This window comes from Alexandromys fortis, unplaced genomic scaffold (assembly GCF_014885135.2).
Source record: "Alexandromys fortis isolate MF-2015 unplaced genomic scaffold, M_Fortis_MF-2015_v1.1 scaffold_19, whole genome shotgun sequence".
Lineage (NCBI taxonomy): Eukaryota > Metazoa > Chordata > Mammalia > Rodentia > Cricetidae > Alexandromys > Alexandromys fortis.
Window position 1 is genome coordinate 7,977,605 of NW_026067890.1, and position 25,904 is coordinate 8,003,508.

The 25,904-nt window shown below is 43.6% G+C and overlaps 1 protein-coding gene across 3 annotated transcripts in view; it reads left to right on the forward strand.

Moving 5' to 3' along the window:
- Sec24d (SEC24 homolog D, COPII coat complex component) overlaps positions 1-25,904 on the forward strand; it is an 84,717-nt gene that overhangs the window by 26,729 nt on the left and 32,084 nt on the right. For all 3 annotated transcript variants that reach the window (XM_050149992.1, XM_050149911.1, XM_050150078.1), the window contains 3 exons: positions 4,930-5,057; positions 22,978-23,116; positions 25,537-25,652. In XM_050149992.1, coding sequence (XP_050005949.1) covers positions 4,930-5,057; positions 22,978-23,116; positions 25,537-25,652 — 383 coding nt within the window. The remainder of the gene's footprint in view (positions 1-4,929; positions 5,058-22,977; positions 23,117-25,536; positions 25,653-25,904) is intronic.

Below are 25,904 nucleotides of genomic sequence, written 5' to 3' on the forward strand. Positions count from 1 at the left end.
GCTTAGAGCTGCAATTCAGGATAGAGCTGTGCCTGGCTTTGATCCTCAGCACCAACATCAAAGCAAGAGTGGCTCAGTGAAGTCAGAATACCGCGCTTTAATGGCTGTGTGCTCTTTCCTGGACGTATGACGTCACCCCTTAGCTCAAAGTTGTGGAGTCATCTAGAACCCAGCCACCTTCTCATAGTATCGTTAGACATTGATATTAAACTGAGTCATGATCAGTTTTGAATGATTTGCTTTGTTCTTACTTACATAATCATCAGATGTACACAGTGAGTTCACGTGTGTAAAGTGTTAGGATGTATTATGTGATAGTTTTTCCTACTCTCGTAAATAGACAGGTGCGGCTGTTTCAATCCAGACCTTTGGTTCTGCATGGACTTTTTGTATATTCTTTAGTTTTATTTAATAGTTTAAGTATTGAGGTATTGGAACCCCTTTGAGACCTCTTTAGGGTCTCTGTCTGGATTACTGAACCGAGCAGTCACATTGGTGTAGCAGCACTATCAGGTATAGGTGGCCATATGCCCTTTTCTTGATGGACCTTCCTCATTTCAGAGCTAGGGCCCTGGGTTCTTTTTTTTCTAATCCTTCCTCAGTCTTTTAAAAATGTTTTTTGCTTTCTCTCTTTTCTGTACATGCTCATGCATGGATAGGAATATGTGTGTATATGCATGTGTATGTGCATGTGTGTATGTATATACATGCACGTGCATGTGTATGTGCATATTTTGTGTATTCGCATGTTTTTGCATGTGCATATATGTGTGTGCATGTATATTATATGTGCATGTGTATGTATATATTCTCATGTATGTATATATACATGTGCATTGTTTATACATACATATATTTATGTTGCAGGACCCTGGACTTAGTCCTTGATCACCTTCCCTGTGGCCCTGGTTATTGCTGTAGTGGTTTAGCCTACTTCTATGTACTGTCTCTGTTCAGAGCTCCTAAAGGGACACAGCTAGTCTGGACTCCAACTCCCATCTAACCATGTTCTCAGACTTGCTCTGTGACGGACTGCTTAATCCCTTTTCCAAACTGGACATGTTCTAACCCAATTCTGATATCTGTCCACTCATCCCTTAACTCATCCCCTGGTTCCTTCCTTATTCCTTGCAGCCTCTCAGTTTTCAGTGATGGCAATTTCAACTTCTTGTTGATCCTCAGACTCACATCTGTATACCGCATACAATATTCCTGCAGACGTTCATGCCGTTAGATTGACACATGCCCAGAATCTTTCTGTCACCCCTTGCTCTGTTGCTAGGGGGCTGGTCTGAGCCACTACTTTTTCTCACACAGCCTCAGCAGCAGCCTCCTCCTGAGCTTTCCTGGCTTTGCTCCTCCTGTTGCAGCCCTTCTCCACCTCACAGCCAGGAGACTAAGTCAGGTCACGACACCCCTCTACCCAGCCCCGGCAATGATGCTCCATTTCATTTGTACAACCTTGAGGGCTTCTGAGCTTTGAGTGTACAGGATCCGACTCTGTTCTTAGTCTGAGCTCAGCCTCAGTTGCTGCGCCCCAAGAAGATCCAATCTAAACAGCTCCTGTTCTCTGGTAGGCTTCCTGTGTAAGTCTATCTGTGAATTCCTTGTCTCCATCGAATCTTTACTCAAATGTTATCTTTTTATTGAGGCGGATCCTGCAAGTATTTAAAATTTCAATCAGCCTCTTACTCTCTGATACTCCTTAACTAAAGAGGCTTCATTTTTTTATAGCTCCTAATCACATTCTAATGTCCTAGATAGTAGACTCATTCTTTGTGTTTCTATTATTCATGATCTGTTAAAAACCATAGCTCTGTAGTACACAGGAAGGCTTAGGACAATGCCTAAAAAGAAGTGGACAGTCAATAAACATCATATTTGATTATCTTCTCTGGTCCTAATAGATTATACTTCTAAATATTTTAGATCATTAGCTTGGGTCTGTAATACTAGTTCCCCAGGAGGATGGGACAAGAGGATTTCAAGTTCAAGACTCGTCTCGCCTACAGTAAATTCAAGGCCAGCCTGGGAAATTTCATAAGACTATGTCAAAAATAAAACTAAAAAAGATTGGGGTGTATATAACTCATCAATCGAATGCTTGCCTAGCATATGAGGCCCTACATTCTATCTCCAGTGCCAGTGAAAGGAAATTAAAACCTAGAATAGTGCCCAAAATGTAGTGACAGTCAATAAATCTTTTATTTCTATTAACCCTTTGAAAACTTCATACGTGCATACAATGTGTTTTGGTCATATTTGCCCCCTTCTCTCTTCAGATCCATCCCCACCTCTGCAACCCCTCCTATATTCCCATCCTTAAAAAAAAAGTAAACAACCTAGTCCAATTTGTGCTGCCGTCATGGGTATAGGGCCATCCCCTGGACTGTGATAGACCTACAAGGGGCTACACCCTTAAAGAAAACTGACTCTCCCTTCCCCACAAGCCACTGGAAATAAAAGGATTTGTTTGGCTTCCACTTCTGTTAATTCCATCATTGGGGGAATCCAAAGCAGAGTCGACACCTAGAGGCAGGAACTGAAGCGGAGACTGTGGGGGAGCTGGCTTTCTCTTTATGCTTGCTCAGTTTGCAAGTGTGGTACAACCAGTCAGGACCACCTGCCCACACTGATCATTAGTCAAGAAAATGCCCTATCACCTGGCCAATAGGAAGTCTGATGGAAGCATTTCTCAATTGAGTTTCTTCTTCCCAGGTAACTCTAATTTAAGTCAAACTGAACAATAACAGAATGATCAGGGCATTCTCCCCCCACCAGCGGTAACTTTCTTGTTCCCTGGATTCTAACGGGTACCCCGGAGTTAAGCAAATAACCTAAAGATTCAACACTAGGATCCATATATGAGTGAGAACATGTGACGTTTGTTTTCTTGGATCTGTGTTACCTCACTCAGTATGTTTTCCAGTTGTGTTATATCCATTTGTCTGCAAATTTCATAATTTAATTTTTTATGGCTGAATGAAATTGCGTTGTCTAGGGATCACATTTTCATTATCCATTCATCTGTTGCTGGCTCTTTAAGCTGTGTCTTTGTCTAGCTCTTGTGAAGAGAGCAGATATGAACATGGATCTTGCATCTTTGCAGGAGAATATAGTCTTTGGGTATCCACCCGGGAGTGGGATAGCTGGGTCAAGGAACAGTCACACTGATATCCAGAGCAGCTGTGCCAACTTGAACTCCCACCAACAGTGCCCAAGGGCTCCCCACATCCTCAGCGGAATTTGTGGTTACACGTTTTCTCGATCTTAGCCAATGTGACCGAATTAAGATAAGGCCTCAAATTAGTTTTAATTTGCATTTTTCCTGTTGGCTAAAGTTGGTGAATACTTGTTAAAATATTCCTCAGACGTCTGTATTTCTTCCTGTGAGAAATCTCTATTCAGTTCCTTAGTCCACTTTTAAATTCAGTGGTTTGTTTTCTCGGTGTGTAGTTTTTGGAGTTCTTGTATATTATAGACACTAATCCTCTGTCAGATGTGTAGCCAGCAAAGCTCTTTCCCATTCTGTAGACTGCTTCCTCTTCAGTTGACCAGCAGCTTCCTTCACTCTACAGGACTTTTTTTTTTTTTTTTTTTTTTTTTTGCTTTTCGAGACAGGGTTTCTCTGTGGCTTTGGAGCCTGTCCTGGAACTAGCTCTGTAGACCAGGCTGGTCTTGAACTCACAGAGATCCACCTGCCTCTGCCTCCCGAGTGCTGGGATTAAAGGCGTGCGCCACCACTGCCCGGCTCTACAGAACTTTTTAATTCCACGACGACACACTTGTTGATCACGGTCCTGTTTCCTAGGTGACTTGCATTCTGTTCAGAAAGTCCTTACCTGAGCCTAAATCCCGAAGTGCACTCATTCTTTATTCTGGAGTTCCAGAGTTTTGGGGCTAATGTTGAGACCTTTGATCCATTGAAAATTGATCTGAATTTAGGTGAAAAAGCAAGATCCTTCTACATGTAGATATTCAGTTTGCTTGACACAATTTGTCAATGATGATATGTTTTTGAAAAAAAGCTTAAATTGTTCTAATGATTAAACTGTTCCTCATGCCATGGGCGTTATTTTAGTTCTTCTCTGTGCCGTACAATAAAAGTACGTGGTCAAGAAGTCTAATGTATATTAAAAAGTGATTAGGATGACTTTAAAAGTAGCATTTCTATTACAAGTAGAATTTTAATTTACAAAGTCCATTTACAAACTTAGGAAAAAATGTAGACAGTTGCAGCTATATTTGACAAAGTCTCCTTTGGTAGTATAAAAGATTGTCCAGATATGCATGTGCCCATGGCAGATGTGTTGGTAGACATGGGAACAAAAAAGTGATTGTTGTGTTGGAGAGATGACTCAGCAGTTAAAAGCAGTTTTGTTGCTCTTCCAGAGGACCAAAGTTCAGTCCCTAGCACCCATGTTAGGCTGCTCACAGCAGCATGTACCTCCCGCTCCTGGAGATCTAGTGCCCTCTTTTGGCCTCCATTGGCACCTGCACAAGTGCTCACCCAACCTCCTAAGGCTTCCCCGTCCGACAGACACTACCATAAATCAACTGAAAATAAATCTGAGTAAAAAGAACGGCTGTGGGCCTAAAGCTTCATTCTCTCACGCCTTATGTCTCTTTGTTTCATATCTTCCGCTAACTCTAAACCCTCTCCAGTCTATATTTGGGCTGCATTAAAGCCCAGCTTATTGAAAATAGTAATAGTAATAAGACACTTCTTTCCTGTCTCTCTAGAAAATTCAGCATGTCTCATGTATATCCTCGGAATGTAGACGGCAGAACTCTGCAATACTCCACATTTTTAGAAACGGAGGATTTATAGATAAGAATGAATTGTTTGGATGTACTCTTGTTTGGGTATCTTGGACCAGCTCTTTACTCTAACCGAGTTTTGTCTGTGTGTGACTTTGGATGATTCAGGCCACTCGAGCCCCCGGTACATTCGCTGCACCACGTACTGCTTCCCGTGCACAGCAGACATGGCTAAGCAAGCTCAGATCCCACTAGCTGCTGTCATCAAGCCCTTCGCTGACATTCCAGCAAATGAGGTAAGAAGGACTTTTGAAAGTGATTCAGGAATTCGCCTACTCCGAGTTTGTCTCATCAGCTTCTCACTGTACATTATTCCATACTCCAGGAAGCTGGAGCAAACATATACAACTCAAAAATGGCTAGTCATTCAATTCATTGGTAAGCCAGCCTCTCATAAGCCTCATTAGTTAGTGCCCTGGGTACTAATCCCAATGGTCTGAGTCATCTTTTGACCCACTGTAATAGGGCACACAAGAGTGTTGTCTAGGATAATGTTGTGTAGTGAGAAACCATGTGACTAGTGGAGACATCTTATGTTTTATTTGGGGTCCTGTCATTGAGGTGTTTTGTTGGGAGGAGAAGTCCTTGACCTTAGTACATCTGCTTTAATAATTATTGTGCCAAAATGTTCATAAACTAAATATTAGAAACACAAGGTAGATCAATCTATGTGTATTTTCTTGTAGGGAAATACCCAAGATATAGTTATGTCATAAAAACAATTAGATTCATATTTAAGATCTGTGATTGTAGGTTGCTGTTAGCATTGATCAAGAATTCTGTTGCTGAAGTATTTGAGCAAGTTATCCCGACTGGTGTAATTCTATCCCTCACTGCCGCCATTCTTTTTAGAATGGTCCTTAGGGACGGCTCCTCAAATGTACAGGGAGAGCTGGTCTACAGCAGAGAAAGTCCTCAGTGAGGCTGTGTCATGAACAATCACAGGCGTGCAGCCCGTGTGCTGAGTCCCCACTCCCCTCTCCAAGGACCCTCAGTCTTAGGTCTAGGGATCCTTAGAGGGAGGCTGATCTACTCTAAGTAGCTGCATCTAAGGAAGGGGAATGGTCATCTGTTGGAGAGAACAAATTTGTTGCCTTTCTAAGGATGTGGAGGAGGGGAGGGAAAGAAGAAAGTACCCATGCATACGGTGGTCTTCACATGCTGCAGGGTCTCTTCTCTTGAGAAAGACCCGAACTGGGTGGAGTGGCTCAGGGGAGGCCTGGAACTGGTCTTCGCACCCTGGAAAACACACATCCACGTTCAATGTCAGCTCAGGAAGCCCCTTCGGCAATTGCGGTCCCTTCTAGCTCAGGTTCAAAGATGTTATACAAGGCTTTAAAACTTAAAAAAAATTCTTTTGTGTTTATGAGTGTTTGACCTGGGTGTAAGTACTCATGGAGGTCACAAGAGGGTATTGGATCCCCCACGATAAAAGTTATAGATGGTTGTGTGCCACTGTAAGTGCTGGGAATGGAACCCTGTTTTTCTGCAAGATCAGTCAGTGCTCTTAATCATTGAGTCATCTCCCCAGCCCCATCAAAACTCTGTTTTAAAAAACTAAAATACTTAAGAAGGATAAGATAGGCCAACATGTATTGATAAGGAGATCCTGTGATGTATAACATATGTAGCTTAAATAATATGTGCTGTAACTATTGCCAATGTTTTACTGAAGAGAGAAAAGGGAAAGGAGAAATGTTTGTATTATAATGTCAAAAATTTTAAATGTTGAATGTACAGAAAATTTAAAGTAATTTTATGTCATCATCTAAATACCATCAGTGTTTGTTATTTTGTCACCTAGCTACATTTTTCTTTTGTTTTTTTGTTTTTGGAAGCATCTTAAGGTTAGTTGTCAATGTCAATATACTTCACTCGTGCACACATTAGTAACTATTGCCCAATATCTGCTTACTGAGAATTACTTACAGAATTCATTTGTGGTAAGTATGTACATCCTTTTGTGGTCTGGCAGTCAAACCCAAGGTCTCATGTTCAAGAAATGCATGCCTTAAAGTCGCTATTGATTACATTTGAACTAATCTATATACCTGTGTAACTTTGATGCCTATCAAAATCTAAACTATCACGGTGACTCTGGAGAAGTAGCCCATGCCACCCTTCACACAGCCTCCTTTTCTTTGGTGCCCACTGTTCTGATTTGTTTCTATGGCAGATTTGTATTACTTTTCTAGTGCCTTACATGGCTAAAATTACAGAGGATAGAAAAATCTCCCATGAAAGTCTCTCTCTCTCTCTCTCTCTCTCTCTCTCTCTCTCTCTCTCTCTCTCTCTCTCTCTCTCTCNCTCTCTCTCTCTCTCTCTCTCTCCCCTCCCCCCCTCTCCCCATAGACGTTCGTGGATCAATGGCTTTTCTTTTCACGTACGAGTGGTAGTTCATTGCACAGGCATGCCAGTTTGCTTACACAATGTTTCATAGATGCACAGGCTTTTCCTAACTCATTAATATAACGGCTGTGAACATGCTGTACAAGTTTCCCATGGGCATACGTTCATTTTCTTAAGCTAATATCCACAAATACTTTGAATCCTCTTAAGGATCTTAAGTGGTTTTATAAGAAACTCACAGACTGTTTTCTGACGTGGTTGCCTCATTTTACTCACTTTGCACTAGCGTGCCAGCTCCTCCACATTGTCCCCAGGATCCCATGATGCCCTCGCTTTAATCTTAGAAACCATGATGGGTATGTGGTAGAATATATGACTTTTTTTTATTTCCAGTTTTGTGATTTAAACAAAATTTAATTTCAAAATGGCACACTGACTAGTCTGCCATTCATATACAAATGATTCATGTGAATAAATGTCAGTATTTATGATCTTATGTTTTTTTAGAGAATTAACACATCCTAGGTACATGTAATTTCTCCTTTACTGAGACCCACTCCTCTTTCCCCGCCTCTTCACTTACTGTTTATTCTCACCTTATGACAATAGGTAGTGCTATTCTTCACTTGGCTGAGCTGATGACATTTGAATAATAAATGTGAACATTCACAGTAGATAATCGGTTCCTCCCATACTTCTCGCTCACCACCTTTTGTCAAACATCCTTACCCATTCTTTGAGATTCCTTTTACAATTAAAATATGCATATACCAGCCGACATGTATTCATCTTGTAAAAAAAAAAAATCAACTTGTAAATTACTATACTAATGCTGGCCCAGCTGTGCACTGGCCTCCACTTTGCTGTTGTCTGTGAGTGTGTCTTGCACTCGTCCTACGCCGCTGTTTAGAGGGCAGCGTCATCCGTAACGGTGGGGAGGCATGCGTGTAGTAAGAGAAGCATCGTTGCCACCGTGTGTGTCGGTGTGAGACATTGGAAGCACAGAGCGTCTGTAGCATGAGTCCCAAAGCTGTGTTCCCTCAAATGTGCCCGGAAGAACCGTGGATTCGCTCCTCCCCAGGGTGGGGTTGTTGCCTGTGTACTTTCTCTGTCTTGCCTCTGAGACTTGTAACTTTCCTAATCAGGGGAAAATGAGTTTATATCTTAAAAGCTACACCCCCCCCCCCCAGAATAAGTAAAATAAGAAAACATTCTAGGCAGAAGTGCTGTTGAAGATCCAAATCATGGATGTGGGATTTAGGCCTCTGACTGTCATGTTTGGGTATACCGAGCTTATTGTGATGAATTTGTCTGATTTTTTTTCATTTTTGTTTTTTTTTTTTTTCTGAGACAGTGTCTTTCTGTGTAGCTTTGGCTGTTCTGTAGCTCATTCTGTAGGCCAGGCTGGCCTTGAATTCGCAGAAATCTACCTGCCTCTACCTTTTGACTGGTGGAATTGAAGGCACGTGGCACCATCTCCTGGTTTGATATGCCTGATTTTTATCTTATTGAAATAGAAGGAACAGAAAAAGGGGTGTGGAGAAGATGCTAAAGCTCCAGGGAGTAGCTCTTGAGGGCATCCTTGGAGAAAGTGTCTACTCCGTGAGCATTTAGCTGGACCTAAATGGGGAGAGTCCCTGACAGTAGAGAAACACTGTTGAAAAACTGTGCCAGGCAACCTGGGGAATTATCCCCATTTTAGGGATGAGGAAACTAAAGCAGAGTTAGGAGTGTTGAAAAGGTCAGCAACTATTAAGTGGGCCCAATGCCGGGCACCAGAGTTCTTTAAAGTCATGTCCTCCTTCCCTCCGTCCCTCCCTCCCACCCTCCACCCATATCCACATACTCAGATGCTTCTTGCAGAAACCCCAGATTCAGCATATTCAACAGTGAACTTCTCATCTCTGTACCTGTTCATTCTTCTAAATACTAATAATCGTTACCACCGTTTACCTAATGGCTCATGTTTGAAATCAAAACTCAGTTAGGTAAATGAATGTGAAGGACAAGGCTGTTTTAGGTTTTTGTGTTTTATTGTTTGTTTTTTTGTGATAGGGTCTCACAGTGTATGCCAGGTTGGCCATACAGAGATCCACCTGCCTCCTGAGTGCTGGGACTAAAAATGTGTGCCACCATGCTCAACGCTCAAGGAAATAAGCTTTAAAATATCTTTCTTGGGGATGGAAAGATGGCTCAGTGGATAAGAGCATGGGCTGCTCTTCCAGAGGGGCCAGGTTTGGTTCCCAGCACCCACATGGTGACTCACAAGCATCTATAACTCTAGCTCCAGGGGATCCAGCACCCTCTTCTGGCATCTGTGGGCAAAGACATGTACCTCGTTCACAGGAATAGATGCAGGCAAAAACATTCAGACCCATAAAATAAAGATAAATAAATAAATTCAAATAAAATACCATCCCCGAGCAAGTAGGTTGGTTTACAAGTACCGTTTTCCATGTGAATAGCATTTTAAACCATTGCCCTTTGTTACAGGTGACTTGTATTTATTTGCAGATTACCTATATCTTAGGATTTTGTTTGTAGTGGGCTAACATGACCATCACTACCACACTATGAAGGCATTCAGAGTAACATCTTGGTTTGGCATCTCTCAAAACAATTTACATAGTACAGGTTTTTAAGAGTTGGCTCTGTTGTTTGACAAAACCTTCAAAAGTATCTGTTGTGGTAGCAACGGCCTGCAAAATTAAACGTTGCCAGGAAGTTGTTATCAGGATCTGTTCCTACCAGCCTTTGCTTTGGAGATACCTGCTGCTTACGAGGGCAGGGCTGTGTCCCCATGGTCGAACAAATCATAGTGCTTTTAAACTAGGCTCCAAGTGGGACGGACCCACTTCTATATTCAAACATAGTTAACCCCAAAGGATTTTTTTTTAATCAAATTACTATTCATGTTAAAAATTTTGTTAAGTCCTTTACTTTTGCTGCAGGATTTTAAAAACCGAGGTAGAAATCCTCTTGATTTCAAGTACCGACAGACTCAAGATTGTAAATCATTTCATTTGGCTTCTTATCTATGAAATATGAGATCTTTACATTTTGTGCATTTGTAGACATACAATGAGTGATATCCATTATAAACCAGGTGGCAGAAGCTTTGATTCCACCTGTGGCTGTTTGTATATACTCTTCTGTCACAAGTGAACATAATCATGTCCCTTGCTTCCTCACTGCATTAGCAGCCTTGAGCTTTGGCCATAGCTCTACACTTTGCTGAAGTTACCTTTATTACTTTATGTGAGTTATGGAGACAACACCAGCTACTCTTGGCTAGGACTTAAGAAGAATTTGCAAACATACAGATTTTTTTTTTCAGTGTGAAAAGGGGTCTATAAATCTAACCTTGTCTGTGGAGTTTATATTTATGGAGCATTTTACCTGAGATGTGATTTACTTACAGATTTCTTTTTAAGGTCTGAGTGTTCTATCTGCATGCATGCCAGAGAGAGCTAAGGATCCCATTATAGATGGTTGTGAGCCACCATGTGGTTGCTGAGGATTGAGCTTAGGACCTCTGGAAGATCAGCCAGTTTTCTTTACCAATAAGCCACTCTTCAGCCCTGAGCGAGATGTGATTTAATAAAGAAGGTTGTCCTACGGTTTGTTATTCCTTTAATCCTTTCTTTGAATGATTCCTCCTCCCTCCTCCTCCTCCTGCTCCTCCTCCCCTCCTCCTCCTCCCATCCTCCTCCTCCTCCTCCTCCTCCTCCTCCTCCTCTTCTTCTTCTTCTTTTTCTTCTTCTTCCTCCTCCTCCTCCTCCTCTTCCTTCTTCTTTTTCAAGACAGGGTTTTTGTGTAGTTTTGGAGCCTGTCTTGGCACTCGCTCTGTAGACCAGGCTGGCCTCAAACTCACAGAGATCCACCTGCCTCTGCCCTCCAAATACTGGGATTAAAGGCATGTGCCACCACCACCCGGCTATGACTTCCTATTCTTTTAGCCCAGTATTTATGAAGAAGATGCCATTGGCAAGGAAAAGGAAGAAAGGATGCTCAAGAGTTGGCAAATAATGTTAACAAAAACCGAAAATGAATGTAGGACCAGTGCATCCTGCCAGGGAAGGGTTCACAGCTGTATGAAGGGAACTGACCATCATGACTTTGACTTCTCAGCCACTCACTTGTGCGTGAGGTGACATATTTTGGCAGAGCAGTTACTCTGTTTAACATACCAAAGGAAAAACACTCTGTCTCCCTAGAGCCTAGTTTATGTCAAGATGACCGTGCGCATCCATCCTCCTTTCAGGAGAATTACAGCTTGTAAGGTCCATGTCACCCTCGTCCCCCTCCTCCCCTTTCTTGTCTCCTTTTTCTTTTACGATGAAGCTCTGCAGGTCCGGGCTGTTTAAGGTCGCAGGGCTAGGAACTGATCCTGCTGGAACTCTGGTTGGAAACGGGAGTTCTTCAGGCTCCATTGGGCTCGGAGGAGCTGGCCAGGATTTTATTTGGTTAAGTACATAGAAGGGCATTCCATTTTCTTACCAGTAACAATGGGCTCTTTGTTCCCTCTGAGTTTATGAATGAACTGAACTTACAACGTGAAGCCAGCCCTTCATATTCCTGGAAGGCCAAGATCACCCAGAGTCATCAGTAGATGGCATACATAGAGCCTTTTTGAATAAGTAGGATCTCCTTGGGCTTTTATAGACACAGATCAGCTAAGTCACAGAAATGTGGTTAGTTTATGGTTCTTTAGGCTTCTGAATTAGTGTTTTCAGCATAACCACTCATAATTGGGTCTGTTGATAAATATTGCTAATGAAGTATAAGTTTGAATCATATGTTGGCCATTTTAATTTGTACTTGTGAATGACTTTAGATGTCATTTATAGCTTTATTTATCTTTCCATAAACTCTGTGGTTAATAAAAAATCATTTTAGAGTTCACAGATGTAGTTTGAATAAGCTCATGCACATTCGTGAGCACTAACTTAGCTCGTTCTCTTTTATTAACAAGACAGACTACCCAGAAAGGACAGACATTAAGACAGTTATGATATTTAGGGAACCAGTGAAAATTGACTCCATTTCTCAAATTGTAGTATATGGCAACCAAGTAACAGAAAACCAGGCAAGGAACCAGGAGGTGATCCCAGGCCTCCTCTGGGCCTTGCTGTTAAGACCTTGGCCTGGGCTGGAGAGATGGCTCAGTGGTTAAGAGCAATAGCTGCTCTTCCAGAGATCCTGAGTTCAATTCCCAGCAACCTCATGGTGGCTCACAACCATCTGTAGTGAGATCTGGTGCCCTCTTCTGACCTACAGGCATACATGCAGGAGGAACACAGTATACATAATAAATAAATAAACCTAAAAAAAAAAAAACAAAACAGATCGTGGCCTCCCTTCCTGGGCAGAAGCAGCCTGTCCCTTACAGATGACAGAACCAGAAGGCAGGTGCCGCTGTCACTTTCCCAGTCTCTGTTGAGCAGCATCCGCCGAGCACTGCCGTGTTTATGTACTTCATGTATTATTAGATGTTCACGTGAGCAAATGCGGAGCTACTTTTACATGTTTCTGTGCTCTATAATTAAACTACTACAAAATATCGTGGCCTCTCTAGCTCCTCGCATAATTTAAAAGGAGACTTACAACTAAAATTATCTTCAAGCAGATGTTTCAAAATCCTGAATTAACTGCAAAGATGTGTACTATGCTATGGTCCAAAGCTTGACTATAATATCTTGAATATATTAACCAAAGGGAAAACTTGGAGAGTAAAGTGTACATACTAAAATAGAAATCAGAGCAATGGATAAAACATTAGGGTACCTTTATTGTCTAAAGTTACTTTGAAACTAAATCTTAATCCCTGGGTGGTTTGGGTCCCTCTTGTGATGCTGTGAATGGGTCTGGCAGCTGAAGAATGCGGCCGTACCCTTTAGAGAGCTGTGCTAGCTAGCGTGCTGAGCTCACATTTGTCAGCGCAAAGTGTGTTGCAGTTCTGTTTGTTATAGCTTAGAAGCAACATGCGCCAAGCTAATTTTCTCAATTGCAAAGCTCGTTCGTTTTTGTTAGATGAAGAATGACCTCACGGGAAATAAGAATTAAGGAAAACATCTTGCTGTACTTTAATGTACAGGGGAAGTAAATTTGTAGTTTACAGTCTGGGGGCTTGGGCTGCTGTGTCTACAGCCTGAGGCTAGACTAGAGGCCAGCTTCTCTGATGGGAACTGGGGTTCTAAGACAAGCCACCTTAAAGAGAGCTCCCTAACACCTGCTGGTGGCTATTCAAGTTAGTGCTGGAGAGGAAACAAGAAGAAGAGGAAGAGGAGGTGGAGGAGGAGGAAAGGAAGGAAGAAAAGAAGGAAGGAAGGAAGGAAGGAAGGAAGGAAGAAAGAAAGAAAGAAAGAAAGAAAGAAAGAAAGAAAGAAAGAAAGGCAGGCAACAATCATAAAACCCACTTACTTAGGCAGGGTGAGGAGGGGTGTGTTGGTCAGATGTCAACTTGGGAACTGGAGGTTGTTTTCCTGTTTGTGTGTGTTACAGTGATTGGGAGAGGGCTTCCGGCTTGATGCTAAGTACCCATACCTGCTGAGCCATCTTGCCTGCAGCCCTATTCATCCTTTAGTTTAATTTCCTCCTCAGTAGAACTTCCTACCCCCGCCCCACGCCCTTCTTCATTCTCTTCTACACCTCCCGTCACAGTTTCAAAAAGTTTGAGAAAGTTTCCAATACATGTATTATTTTCCATAGATGTAATTGCGAAAAAGATGGTGATTTGCTATGCCCCTTTATAGACTAAGTCTCATAATTATATAATCACATCTTCAATTATAACAATATTTCAATGATCATAAATACCGTGACTCACACAGGAAACACTGTCACGTGACTGGTAGTTTCTAAGCAGCGCCCAGTTTCGTGAAGGATAATTGAATGTTTATCGTCTTGTTTCAAAATGGGATTTCAGACCAGCCATTGCTTTGATTCCGTAAGAAGCTGCTGCTCGTGCAGTGTGGGCTGGACGGGGTTCTGGGCACTTGGGGCCTGCTAGTGAGGAGCAGACAAGGAGGAGATTCTGTTCTACTGTACAATGGTAAGATCAGACCCAGATTATACAGCACCGCGGAGGAAGAGAAATCAGAGCAGGGGAGAGGCATGGCAGCTTCTTGCATCAGACTTTAGAGTAAACCGGATGGGCGCTCAGATCCGTTGGACTGACACCATGCCATCAAGTCTTTGCAGATGGAAGCTGTTTGGAGAGGTTTTCATGACCGGAGCAGAAATGAGACGAATGAAGGGAACTCTCCAACTTTTAATTCTGACAGACGCAAAGGCAGTTCAGTTTTGGACAGATTATTTGCAGTTCAGTTTCGAGCGGATTATTTCAGTCCTTCCCACTTCTGCTTGAGGAAGAGGAGGCTACCGCGTGTCCTATTAGGAAGGAAACAGATCGGATTCAAAGGGACTTAAGTCTAAGATCAGCTCCCAGTGTCCCTGGAGCATTGTGTGCTGTAGCAGTTAAGCATGTCTTCTGCAAGTGGCCTGCATTTGAACTCTAAGATACAGTCCTCCTGTAGAGATAAAACCCGCAGCTACAGTGGTCCAAGGCTTATGAGAAGCGGAAGAGACTGGAACCGCACAACCCTTGCCCAGCGAATTCATCGTGCAGCGCTTACTCCAAAGTTCTAACATCTATACCAGAGAGAAGAACGATGGGGACCTTTGAAACCAGGAATCTTATCTTACACGGTGCAGCCCACACCAGTGCTGTGATTCAGGGAACTTGGTCCTGCCTCAATTGTGCTGACAGTCACTTCTAAGACTGTTGATCTTAGTTATGTGCCTGCGTGTGTGTCTGTGTCTGTGTATGCATTTGCACATGTGAATGCAGAATCCAGAAGATTGGATCCCTGGAGCTGAAGTTACAGGTGATGGTGTGTAAGCTGCCTGATGTGGGTGCTGGGAACCGAACTCGGCTCCTCTGTAGAGCTGCGTTGCAGCTCCTTAGCCACCGAGCCATCTCTAGCTGTGTGCTGATAATCACTTTCCCTTTTGAAGGTATAGTCGCTGACTTACCAGAGGCAGCTACTTTCCTAGACTTAATTCGATGCGACCTTCCTACCGAAAGGCCCACCTGACATTTGAGGGCTCGATACAATTGTGTCGCCCGTGTTTACTTTCAAGCAGATGTGGCCATTCTGGAGCGGAGTCACATGGCTTGGTTATTGATTCCTGTCTGAGGATTAACTCAGCACGTTCAGGCTTATAGAGCCCTGAGGTCTGTAGGTAACCCTGTTTCCATGCTGTGAGAGCCCACCCCACCACCCCGCTGGAGGGAGGCTCTCTCTGGGCATGAAAGGATCTGCTGGAGCTTCCAAGTTCTTGTTCTGCGGCAGAGAGCCCCGCTCCATGTAACAGGCTCTTCCTACAGATCTGAGGCTCGGGGTTTTTCCTGCTTGGTAGGGTCTGCTGCCAGGCCTCAGAAGCTTCACAGCCGGGGACAAGCCTCCTGATACCCGTGCTGTTTGGCCTGTCAGCACAGGCCCCCTGCTTTCTACCACATCCCACCGGGATTGTATCCTGTCTGTGGCTGTCGAATTCTGGCACTTGTGACGTTTCTCTGTTCCCAGGGCCTCAGGACAGCTCAGTTTTAAACAAGGGCTTTTGTCTTTCAAAATGGCAGCTGGGCACGGCCCTCGGAGCTGGAGATCTCTTCTTCACAGCTGACCTGTCTCGTTGTGGAGTTTTGTTGTCCCAGCAAGACCACAGCTGGAGTTGGGGCCATGCAAGCTGTGGGGTTATCCCATGGGTAGGACTGCCTCTTATCCCCAGGCCCCTGACCTTTTGGATAAGATAGCTGCTTCCCTCACTGCCAGAGATCCAAGTGACTGGAACTGGGCTTGGCGTGACTGTTTTTCTTTGTGGCAGTTTGCCATCTTTGTCTCTCTACACTGTTGGACTGTCTGTCACTGTGTGTGTGTGTGTTTGTGTGCTCACACGCATGTGTGCATGTAGTGTGCATGTGCATGGTGTGTGTGCGTGTGTGCGTGTGTGTGTAGGTGCTACCTCTCCATCTCTTTGGAAACATCTGTGTTTCTTCATTTTCTTTCTTCACTTTCCCTGGGTCACCTGTGCTAGGACCAAGGGCTAACTGAGATGCCTTTAACTTATCAAAGTGGACACCAGCTGCCAGATTCTCCCTGCATCCTTCAGTCTCTTCCTGTTACAGAGCCCTCCTGACTGGCACACCCCACTCCCTACCCTAAACTTCTCCATCTCTGGGACTGGGGTGCCCTTCCCCCAGCTGCCTTCCCTATACAACCCAACCTTTTTTTGTTCCCTGACCTTTCCATCGACTCTCTTGGCCCAGGCTGTCCCTTTTGGTGGACTCCTGCTTTTCCCGTTTCCTTCTTCTTCCCCTGTCCTCTCATGGCTCAGGGTCGTGTCCACTCTGGACTCTCCCAGATGTCCCTGCCTCTGGCTGTGCCCACCCTTTTATTTATGATAAACTCTCTCCTCCACCATACCTAAGAGCTGCCATGTCCTTGCCTTTGTTTCTTCTTTTCGCTCAGTGTGGAAGACAGCTTTTCTCCAGCAGCGCCATAGAAGGAAACGCTGTAAAATCATCCAAACTTGCAAAGAGATAATTTATTGGAAATACAAAATGAAGTTGAGCCAACTAAAAAAAAAAACTCTTAAAAATATAAACGTTATCTTTGAATTGTACATAGGTGATATATGGTGTGATATTTAAAATCACTCAGGAAATATATTCTTCAGGCAGGCAAGTCACGATGTGTTTAGAGACTGCAAGGGGCAGGGACTGAGAGCCAAAGTTTGGAACTGCCTCTGGGACTTCAGGCTAGCTTGTTGGTCGGATACCCCTTGTTTATGAAGGCTAGGATCCAAACTACAACACACTGTCATCCTCAGACTCAACTGTGGCAAGGGCACCATGTGACAGATGCTCACCCAGGACCCTGCTCTCCAGTGGCTTCTTATGGGAGAACCTCATGGCCAATGTGGAAGTTGTTACAAAGCAGCATCCAGAGAAAGGTCTATTGGCTTCAGATCATGTGACCATGTGCTCTGTGATGTCCCAGCTGGAGATCTTGAGCCAGAAACATCTACTCTGAGATGTTTCCAGAGATACTGGCACAGGCCAACACCCCGAACAAGCCTGTGATCAGGATTCAGTGACCAATCAGAAAGCTCTGTTGGAAAAATTATGCCAGCCAGTACTGAATTCACCCTCCTAGTGGCAGGGATTCATGATGTCACTGGCGGGCCAGTAGTTCAGTGGGAAGATGAAATACCTGACATCCAGGTTGCCAGGCTACATGGATGCAGAGATGCAGCGAAGTCATTCACTGAACTGCTCAGGAACTGGAGGAGCCAGGGAGTGTGCCACCCGTTCTCTGGGATGGAGACTAACAACATTTGGTCTCCTGCTTACACATTCTTCCCAAGCACGATTGTGCCAATTTTGTGCAGAGAAATAAATACTGAAAAAGAGGGACTAATGACTGGAGGTGGGGAGGAAGTGAGAGAACGTGTGTGTGTGTGCGTGCGTGCACGCGTGTACACATGCTCATCCACATGAACTCTGTGCTGTAAAGTAAGGCAGGTCCCTGGGGGTGGGCCTTGTGCAGTTTTCCGCCTCCCATGTTAGCTTATTTATTGGTGTTGTCGTCGTTCAGGTCTTGTTTAGGCAGCCATATTGCTCCAACAGTATTGTGATGTTATTTCAGTTTCACTTTTGAGAGAGAATTATTTTTTCCCAGAGTTAAGCCTCCCTCCTACTTGCTTATTCAATACCAAGGGGTCATATTTTTTTTATACATACAAACAAACCTAAATGGTCCCAGTAGTTTATAGTTATATGAGTGCAAATATATATATATGTATTGTGTATGTATACATATCATATATGTGTATACACAGCACCCACATATACAAATGATAGTAAAGAAAAAGAGGCCATGAACTTGAGATGGAATGAAGGGGGATTGGGGAAGATTGGAGGTAGGAGACAGGAGGGATTGGTGGGAGGAAAAGAGACGGGGAGATATGATGTAATATGTTTTCATTAAAAATATAAAGTAAAGGGGCTGGAGAGATGGCTCAGAGGTTAAGAGCATTGCCTGCTCTTCCAAAGGTCCTGAGTTCAATTCCCAGCAACCACATGGTGGCTCACAACCATCTGTAAAGGGGTCTGGTGCCCTCCTCTGGTCTGCAGGCATACACACAGACAGAATATTGCATACATAATAAATAAATATTTTAAAAAATATAAAGTAAAGAACTGTCTAAGTGAGGCAAATGCAAAAAATGAGAAGAGACAGGCGGGCACTCACCCACCGTGTCCTTAGGCAGGGCTTGCCTAATCCTAGGCGTGGCTGCTGGGCCTCCGACCAGCATCAGCATCCCTGCTGCACTTCCCTCTTGGCCGTGGCTGCATCTTCTCTCCATCACAGTGCTGCCCGGGGCCGTGACTCAGCACTGGACTCTGCCTGCTCCGTCTCTTGATTGCCAGGGTACAAGAGCAGGAGGTGGGAGCCGCTGTGGGAGTGGGCGCTGGCTTCCTGAGTCCTTTGGCTTTTAGGCCACTTTGATGTGGCCCGCTGTGCTGGTGGCTGCCCTTCAGACCCAGCAATATTTCTGCTTTCCTATGTAGAGTCAAGGAGAAGTTGGCAGAATATTAACAGCATTTTAAATACAGCTTTTCCTACTACCTCAGTAAATTTGGTAATTGCTTTAACATCTACAAAATGTGTTTATGTATATGTGTGTATAGATATATGCCTGTTATTTTATGAATTTGTTTTAGAATAGTTGGTAAATTTTAGTAAACTTTATATTTATTAACTTTATGAGGTACCAGCTGCTCTGAGTTTGGCTGTTTCTAAAATTACACAAGTGGTTGCAATTGTTATCTTGGGCATGACCCAGAGAAGGTTGTTTTCAATTGCAGTCTCACAGTGCCACCTACTGGATATAGCCTGTAAAAACAACTTTACAGTTTTGGCTTAGGTTACTCCTTGCTGTCCTACAGCAAATATATAGCAAAACTCAAGTGCCTGGAGTTTTATTTTGCTGAGACATGACCTGTGTAAGCAAGACTTTGCCTTCGATGTAGGTTCCTTTTCCCATGGCCTTCCTCCTGCCGGATCACAAGCTCATACCCTTGTTCTGTGCTTTGTACGTACAGTGTTTGTAACAACATACAAGCAAACAAAACCCCACAGCCTAAAGATCTTAGAAGGTGTGGATGGGATTCATCCTCTTGAATATCTGATTTTGTTTTGAAGATATAGTCTGTGACTGGTCTCACATCTCCTTTTTGAACTCTGGTCTTATGAACTCCAGTCTCTGGAATGTGTAGTTAGGCACCAGTTTGATCTCAACATGTTTGATATAGACCCGCCCCCCCCCCCATTAGACTGTGGAGAGAAACCAATAGACTTGACAGTAGCCTGTGATGTTTGCGTGGTCTATAGGACCCCTTTGGCCAACTCTGAATGATAATTTTGAGTAAGTAAAATTATCTACTTTTTTCCAATTAAAACATTTAAATGACAAATAGTATCAGTATGCTATTTGCCACACCCCTGATAATCCCAAAATAGGAGATTCCAAAATCATCTTTGTCCTTTTCCATCTTCAGCGTCCCTGTCACCTGCTTACATATTGATAAACTCACGCAACATGGTAGCAGAACTAACAATAGTCAGAAAAAATATAGCGTGAGCAGGAGTGTACAGAGGTCAAAGATGAAAGCACGCTTAGAAGCTGGGGCAGGTGAGACACGGTGAGCGCCCTTGGTAAGGAAAGTGAGCAGCTTTAGCCAGTCTTGGAGAAGGAGTTTCACTTACAAATGCGTATTCACTACAGTTAAGCATAGAAGAAAAGGCAGCTTCGGTCTTTCTGAGCTTAGGCACCTGACTGTGGAGCCAACAGGTGGACACACGGGAAGAGAATAAACCCTGGCGGTTTTCAATGCAGCCTGAGAGATTAAACAAGATAGTGTCACTTTCAAACCTTTCCCCATCACCCCCGAACGAAACATAAACAGTTAAAAAGCTTTTAAGATTCTTTGCTGCCGCCACCCTGGTTGCTTGAAAACCTTTCTTATCATCCCAAGGAGCGAACACAGGAAAACGTAAGTGTTTGTAATAGCCAAGAGAGAGTCCTGACTGGACTGCCATTTATTGCTAGACATCCATGCTGATTCTGGGAGGTAGCGTCTCCCAGGACTGGAATGCTTACGTGGTGGTTGGTGATAGTTCCCAGACGTTTTAGGCCTGGTCTGCCTTTGACCAAATTATAATCCTGAAAATAAAGGCAAATTACCTTCCATTCCCACTGATTTGTCCGGCAAATAATTGTATCGTGTTTGTTTCTAAAGCACTTCAGGGAACTGATTGTAGTCTTTGAAGTCTTTGGAAACAAAAGGCTGAAAAAAGTAGAATTTGGCCATGGTCAAGGCAAATTACAGAATCCTTCCTTGTTTAGCTTCAGAAAGTGTCGTCTGGTCTCAGAGAGTAAACACAGGGACACAGGCCCCATAAGCAGTGGCCTGGCCAATGCCATTTGCTCTGCCTTCAGTTCTTGCTCTCCTGACTTGTCCTGGGCCTTTTGTTTGGTGACTGTATCTTCCCGCTCATGCGGGCCCCTAGATCATGTTTTATTTCTACTAGCTAAAAAAAAAGCAAACTCGGGCCAGTTTATGTCTTTCAGACGTATGTGTAAAAACACTACTGTGTACATCTATGTGCAGGTTTGAAGCAAATCTCTAGATGCTTAAAAATGCCTCTCAGCTTTTAACCACTAGTTCATAGCCATATTAAAGTCTCCCAGAAGGTAGATTTTCTGTCCTCTAGGTCATTTTTATGAGAACATTTTGCAGTAACTAAGAAGTTGGCCTTCAGAAACCCAAGTACCTTTCATACTACGCAGCTCTAACCCTCCCATTAAAGACAGTTTTTCATGTGCTAAGTGCTTTTTAGAGAGATAAAGTTGTTCTGGATAGAAACAATGGCAACTCCGTTTCCCCAGCCGTCTGTGCCAAGAACATGTCTCTGCATGCTCACATTAATCCTTGTCTCAACAACTCCTCCTCCCCTCCCACCTTTCCTCCTCTTCCACTGTTCCGAGACCTCACAGCCCATTTCTGAAACCCCAGCAGTGGGTCAGCTTTCACTCTGAACATCTGACAAAGGCAAACATCGGGACTGGATTTGCTAAACCTCTGGGAGAAACTGGCCTGATGATCCCTCACCCCAGCTGATGGTCCCCCACCCCACCTGATGGTCCCTCACCCCACCTGATGGTCTCACCCCGCCTGACAGTCCCTCACCCCACCTGATGGTCTCCCACCCCACCTGATGGTCCCTCACCCCACCTGATGCTCCCCTATCCCAGCTGATGGTCCCTCACCCCATCTGATGCTCCCCCATTCCATCTGATGATCCCTCACCCCACCTGATGGTCCCCCACCCCACCTGATGGCCCCCCACCCCACCTGATGATCCCTCACCCCACCTGATGATCTCTCACCCCACCTGATGGTCCCCTGCTCTTCAGGCCTCCATAAAAAGTATCTTCTTTACTTATAACTTTATCTTTAAAATTTTTAATTGTCAATGAGCAACTCATTGGTTCTCAGGGATTTCTGAAGGTGTTTTCTTTTAACCAGGTTTATAAAAGCAAGAAGGGTCTTTGTGGTTTTATTACAAAAGCTGGGACAGTGGTGGCGCACACCTTTAATCCCAGCACTCGGGAGGCAGAGGCAGGTGGATCACTGGGAGTTCGAGGCCAGCCTGGTCTACAAGAGCTAGTTCCAGGACAGGCACCAAAGCCACAGAGAAACCCTGCCTCGAAAACCAAAAAAAAAAAAAAAAAAAAGACAGACAGGTAGAGTCCTGATGCTGGGCCTCTTTGCTTTCAATCTAGTCTGGCTTTCTACGTTGTGTTGATGAGAAAGATGCATCTGAAACAAGTATTTTTTTTTTTCCAGTCTGTCAAACATGGCCAGTCACACTAAGGGTACTACTATGAAGTTTTGTCATTTAATGAAGTAACAAAAAGTATAATCAGTCTCCAGCCTTAAATAAGTGGCCATTCTTGCATATTTTTCAAATAGTTTCATTTTTACAAATGCTTTATTAAACGGATTCACTTTGTTTCATGTGTGAGTGCTTTGTCTACATGTATGTGTATCACATCTGTGCTTGGTGCCCATGGAGCTCAAAAGCGGGCATCGGATCTCCTGGAACTGGAGTTATGGATGGTTGTGAACAACCATGGTGGCACTAGGAACTGAACCTGGGTCCTCTAGAGCAAAGTGCTCGAACCCGAGTCGTCTCTCCAGTTCAGATAGTTTCATGTTAGAAGAAGTCATTCGTAAACTACATGAACAACATGCTGCCATATACACTAGACCCCTACAAGAGCCACCTTACTCTCTTTGGAGTGTGCACAGATTAGCAGGATGCATGCTATGGGCATCGGGAGCATTTTCACATAAGCTTAATGAACTATTTACATTACTATATTTTATTTATTCTCTTTTCATATACACACAGACAGGTAATGCTGCATACACATATTGACATCGATATGCAGGTGTTAGTATGCGCTTACAAATGAGATATGTTTGTAAGTGATAATCTTTGTCTGGGTGTGGTGGGCTGTGTCATAGTCCTTGAATTCAGCGACGGTCTGGGAGGAATCTTCACGGTCCTGGCATATGCTCAGGGTTTCTCAGTGAGTCCTAGTGGAAGGTCTTGATAGCACCCAGAATCTCCGTGCTCCCAATTCATTTCGTTTTCTCCCTTTTTCTAGACCCCCTTGTACTTGGTAAACCACGGCGAGAGCGGACCAGTGCGGTGCAACCGGTGCAAAGCCTACATGTGCCCGTTCATGCAGTTCATTGAGGGCGGGAGGCGCTATCAGTGTGGATTTTGCAGCTGTGTGAATGACGGTAAATGGTGCCCTTAAGAGCACCTTGTAGACGCTTATTACTTAAAAACAAGAAACAGTTGACACGTTAGCTTAAGGAAGACAGCTTTTTTTTCTCCCTGGGTGGCACTACTTGTAACATCCCTACACAGAAGCCATTACTAATAGAGCTAGGTCCCTGTTATCCGTACGTAGATGCAGGAGCCCCACACGGAAACTGTGCTATCGCTTTGCGTGAAACCGGAGCAGGTAACGGCGGAGCTGTGTCTCTTTCCACAGTGCCCCATCGCCTGAGGTTGTTCTTGAATTCATGGTATTTCGGAAAAGCTCATATAACCAAGGGCTTTCCCCTTCTGATATAAATGGTGGTTTTTCAGGAGGAAGGGGCCTGTGATGATGCCTTTTTGGGTGTGTTTTTCGTTTCATCCTCTCGTCAATCCGCTAATGTTGATGTTAGACGGTGAGGGAGGCCACTCCAGAGAGAGCCCATGGATAAAAGCACTTGTTCACAAACACAAGGGCCTGAGTTTGGTCCTCTGCACCCACATGAAAAACAATCACAGCCTGGTGCTGTGGGCTTGGAAAGGGAGACTCCCTACGGCTCCCTGGCTGGCCAGCCTAGCCAAATGGTCAAGCTCCAGGTCCCGGTGAGAGACCCTGTCTCAAGTAACAAGGTGGACGGCTCCTGAGGAATACCACCTGAGGTGGACCCACACACACACATATGTGTAGCTACACACAGACACACACACACATATGCACATACACACACGCACACATGCACACACACGTGCGCACACACACACATACACATGCGCACGCGCGCACACATACACATGCACATGCACTCACGCACAGAAACCAGGAGAGAAACAGATTCTGTGGCAGAGCATAATTTATCATGTGACTCGAGTTTGATTGAGGATGGGTGACAGGATAATATTAAATGTTAAATATTAAATGTAAAATTAATTTTAAACATCCCATTATATGTAGATGTGTAAATGAATTTTACATTATGCTGTATAGAAATGACCATTCCACATACTGTAGGCCAGACAGCCCAGAAATCTGCACAACACCTACGCGTAACCAGTCACTATCATGGCCCCTGGTTTATTTGACTTTACTGACAGAGACTGTCATCTTCGCCTTCTGTAATCTTTTCGAGATGTTGAATTCGCCAAGTTCAGGGTCAAATATGTAAATATAAACTTTATAGAGTTCACTCTTAAGTAGTCATGAGATGATAAGAACATAGACTCTGAAACTTCTGGGTTTTTGAAAATCTGACTTTAGAAAATTAATCCTGTTATAATTCACATGTTCACAGCTGAACATAAAGACTCCTAAGTGTTAGTTTCAGACCAAAAGGTACTGCTTTTGTGGTTTTTACAGAGGGGGATGCTGTTCTTAGCAAAATACTTAAAAGCATTGGTAGCTTTCCCACATACTCCTAACAGAAGTTTCGCAGCCTTCTCTGGCCATCACCAGGCAACAGGAGCTCTTTTGAGCAGAGACTCCGAGCCTTATTTGTCCAAGTGTGGAGCGCGTGAGTCATAACTCTTGCTCTGCCTTTGGGTGACTTCCAGAACTTCGCTAGAAGTAACCTCCCGAGACATTTGAATCAAATTAGACTTCCACTGAGATCTTTCGGGTGCAGTCTTTCCCTAATACAGTAATCTTCTACATGAGGAGGGCCGGCTGCTAGCAGATCAGCGTGTGAAAGCCCAGGGCTGAGGACATTTCTTAATTAAGGTGTAATAAGGATCATAGTGGATAGGATAATCCAGATGTCCGTCAGCTATGTTAAAAATCCAAATAGAAAACTAAATTTATAGAGGAGAGGTGAGTTAGTGGAGGCAGATACTTGGTGTGTTAGTTTGGAAACAATGACACTTTTCTCTGGGATTCCCAAAATTATAAATGTTCTTTGCTATCAGTAACTTGTCTATGATCTAGAGGTTTTTAACAAAGCTCTCATTCTGGTTACATGAATGCAAATATTGTGGTCTGTGGTTTTCTATATAGATAAAATATTTTTTGATTATAATGTAGTAATACATTATGCTGAGAAATAGTAATGAAGCAATCAACACTGATGAAAAGTATGTATAAAATTATGTAGTTCTATAGATAGCATTGCAGGCAGATTGACTTGGCTATAAAAAAATCAAAGCTTATATATGGCAAAACTGTTATAAACATAATTAAAAGACAAAATCGTAATGACTTACAACATATACAAGAGTCAAAAAGTCGGTGACTTTAGAAGAGAAAACTCATTTTTCACATGTTGCTAAGACATGTTCTCACAATGATACTGAGAACAACTTGTGTTCCTGATCCTAATTCCTTTCTGCTATAATAAAATGTGAGAATTTTTTGGGTTGTCTACTTGTGAAAACAAAGGATTTTCTGCCCCTGGTTTGCTTTCCTTAGTCCCTCCATTCTATTTCCAACATCTGGACCACATCGGAAGGAGAGTGGACCACTATGAGAAGCCGGAGCTGTCGCTGGGATCCTATGAATATGTGGCTACGTTGGATTACTGCAGGGTGAGTGTTGCCAGGATGTGAGCATTTCTACATCGATGCTGAGTTTCACTGAATAACTTCCATATGTAAAGACATGACACGGTTCACAGACAGAGCATCTCTGGGGCGTGTAGAAATGCCTCAGACACAGATCCAAACTAACTCGTTAGCATCATTCAGTTGCTGAGCTGTCTCCTGGGGGGTAACCAAGCTTAGAAGTGTGGTATAGAAATAGGAAACAATTCCTATTTGTGTGTTTGAGAGAGAGGATCC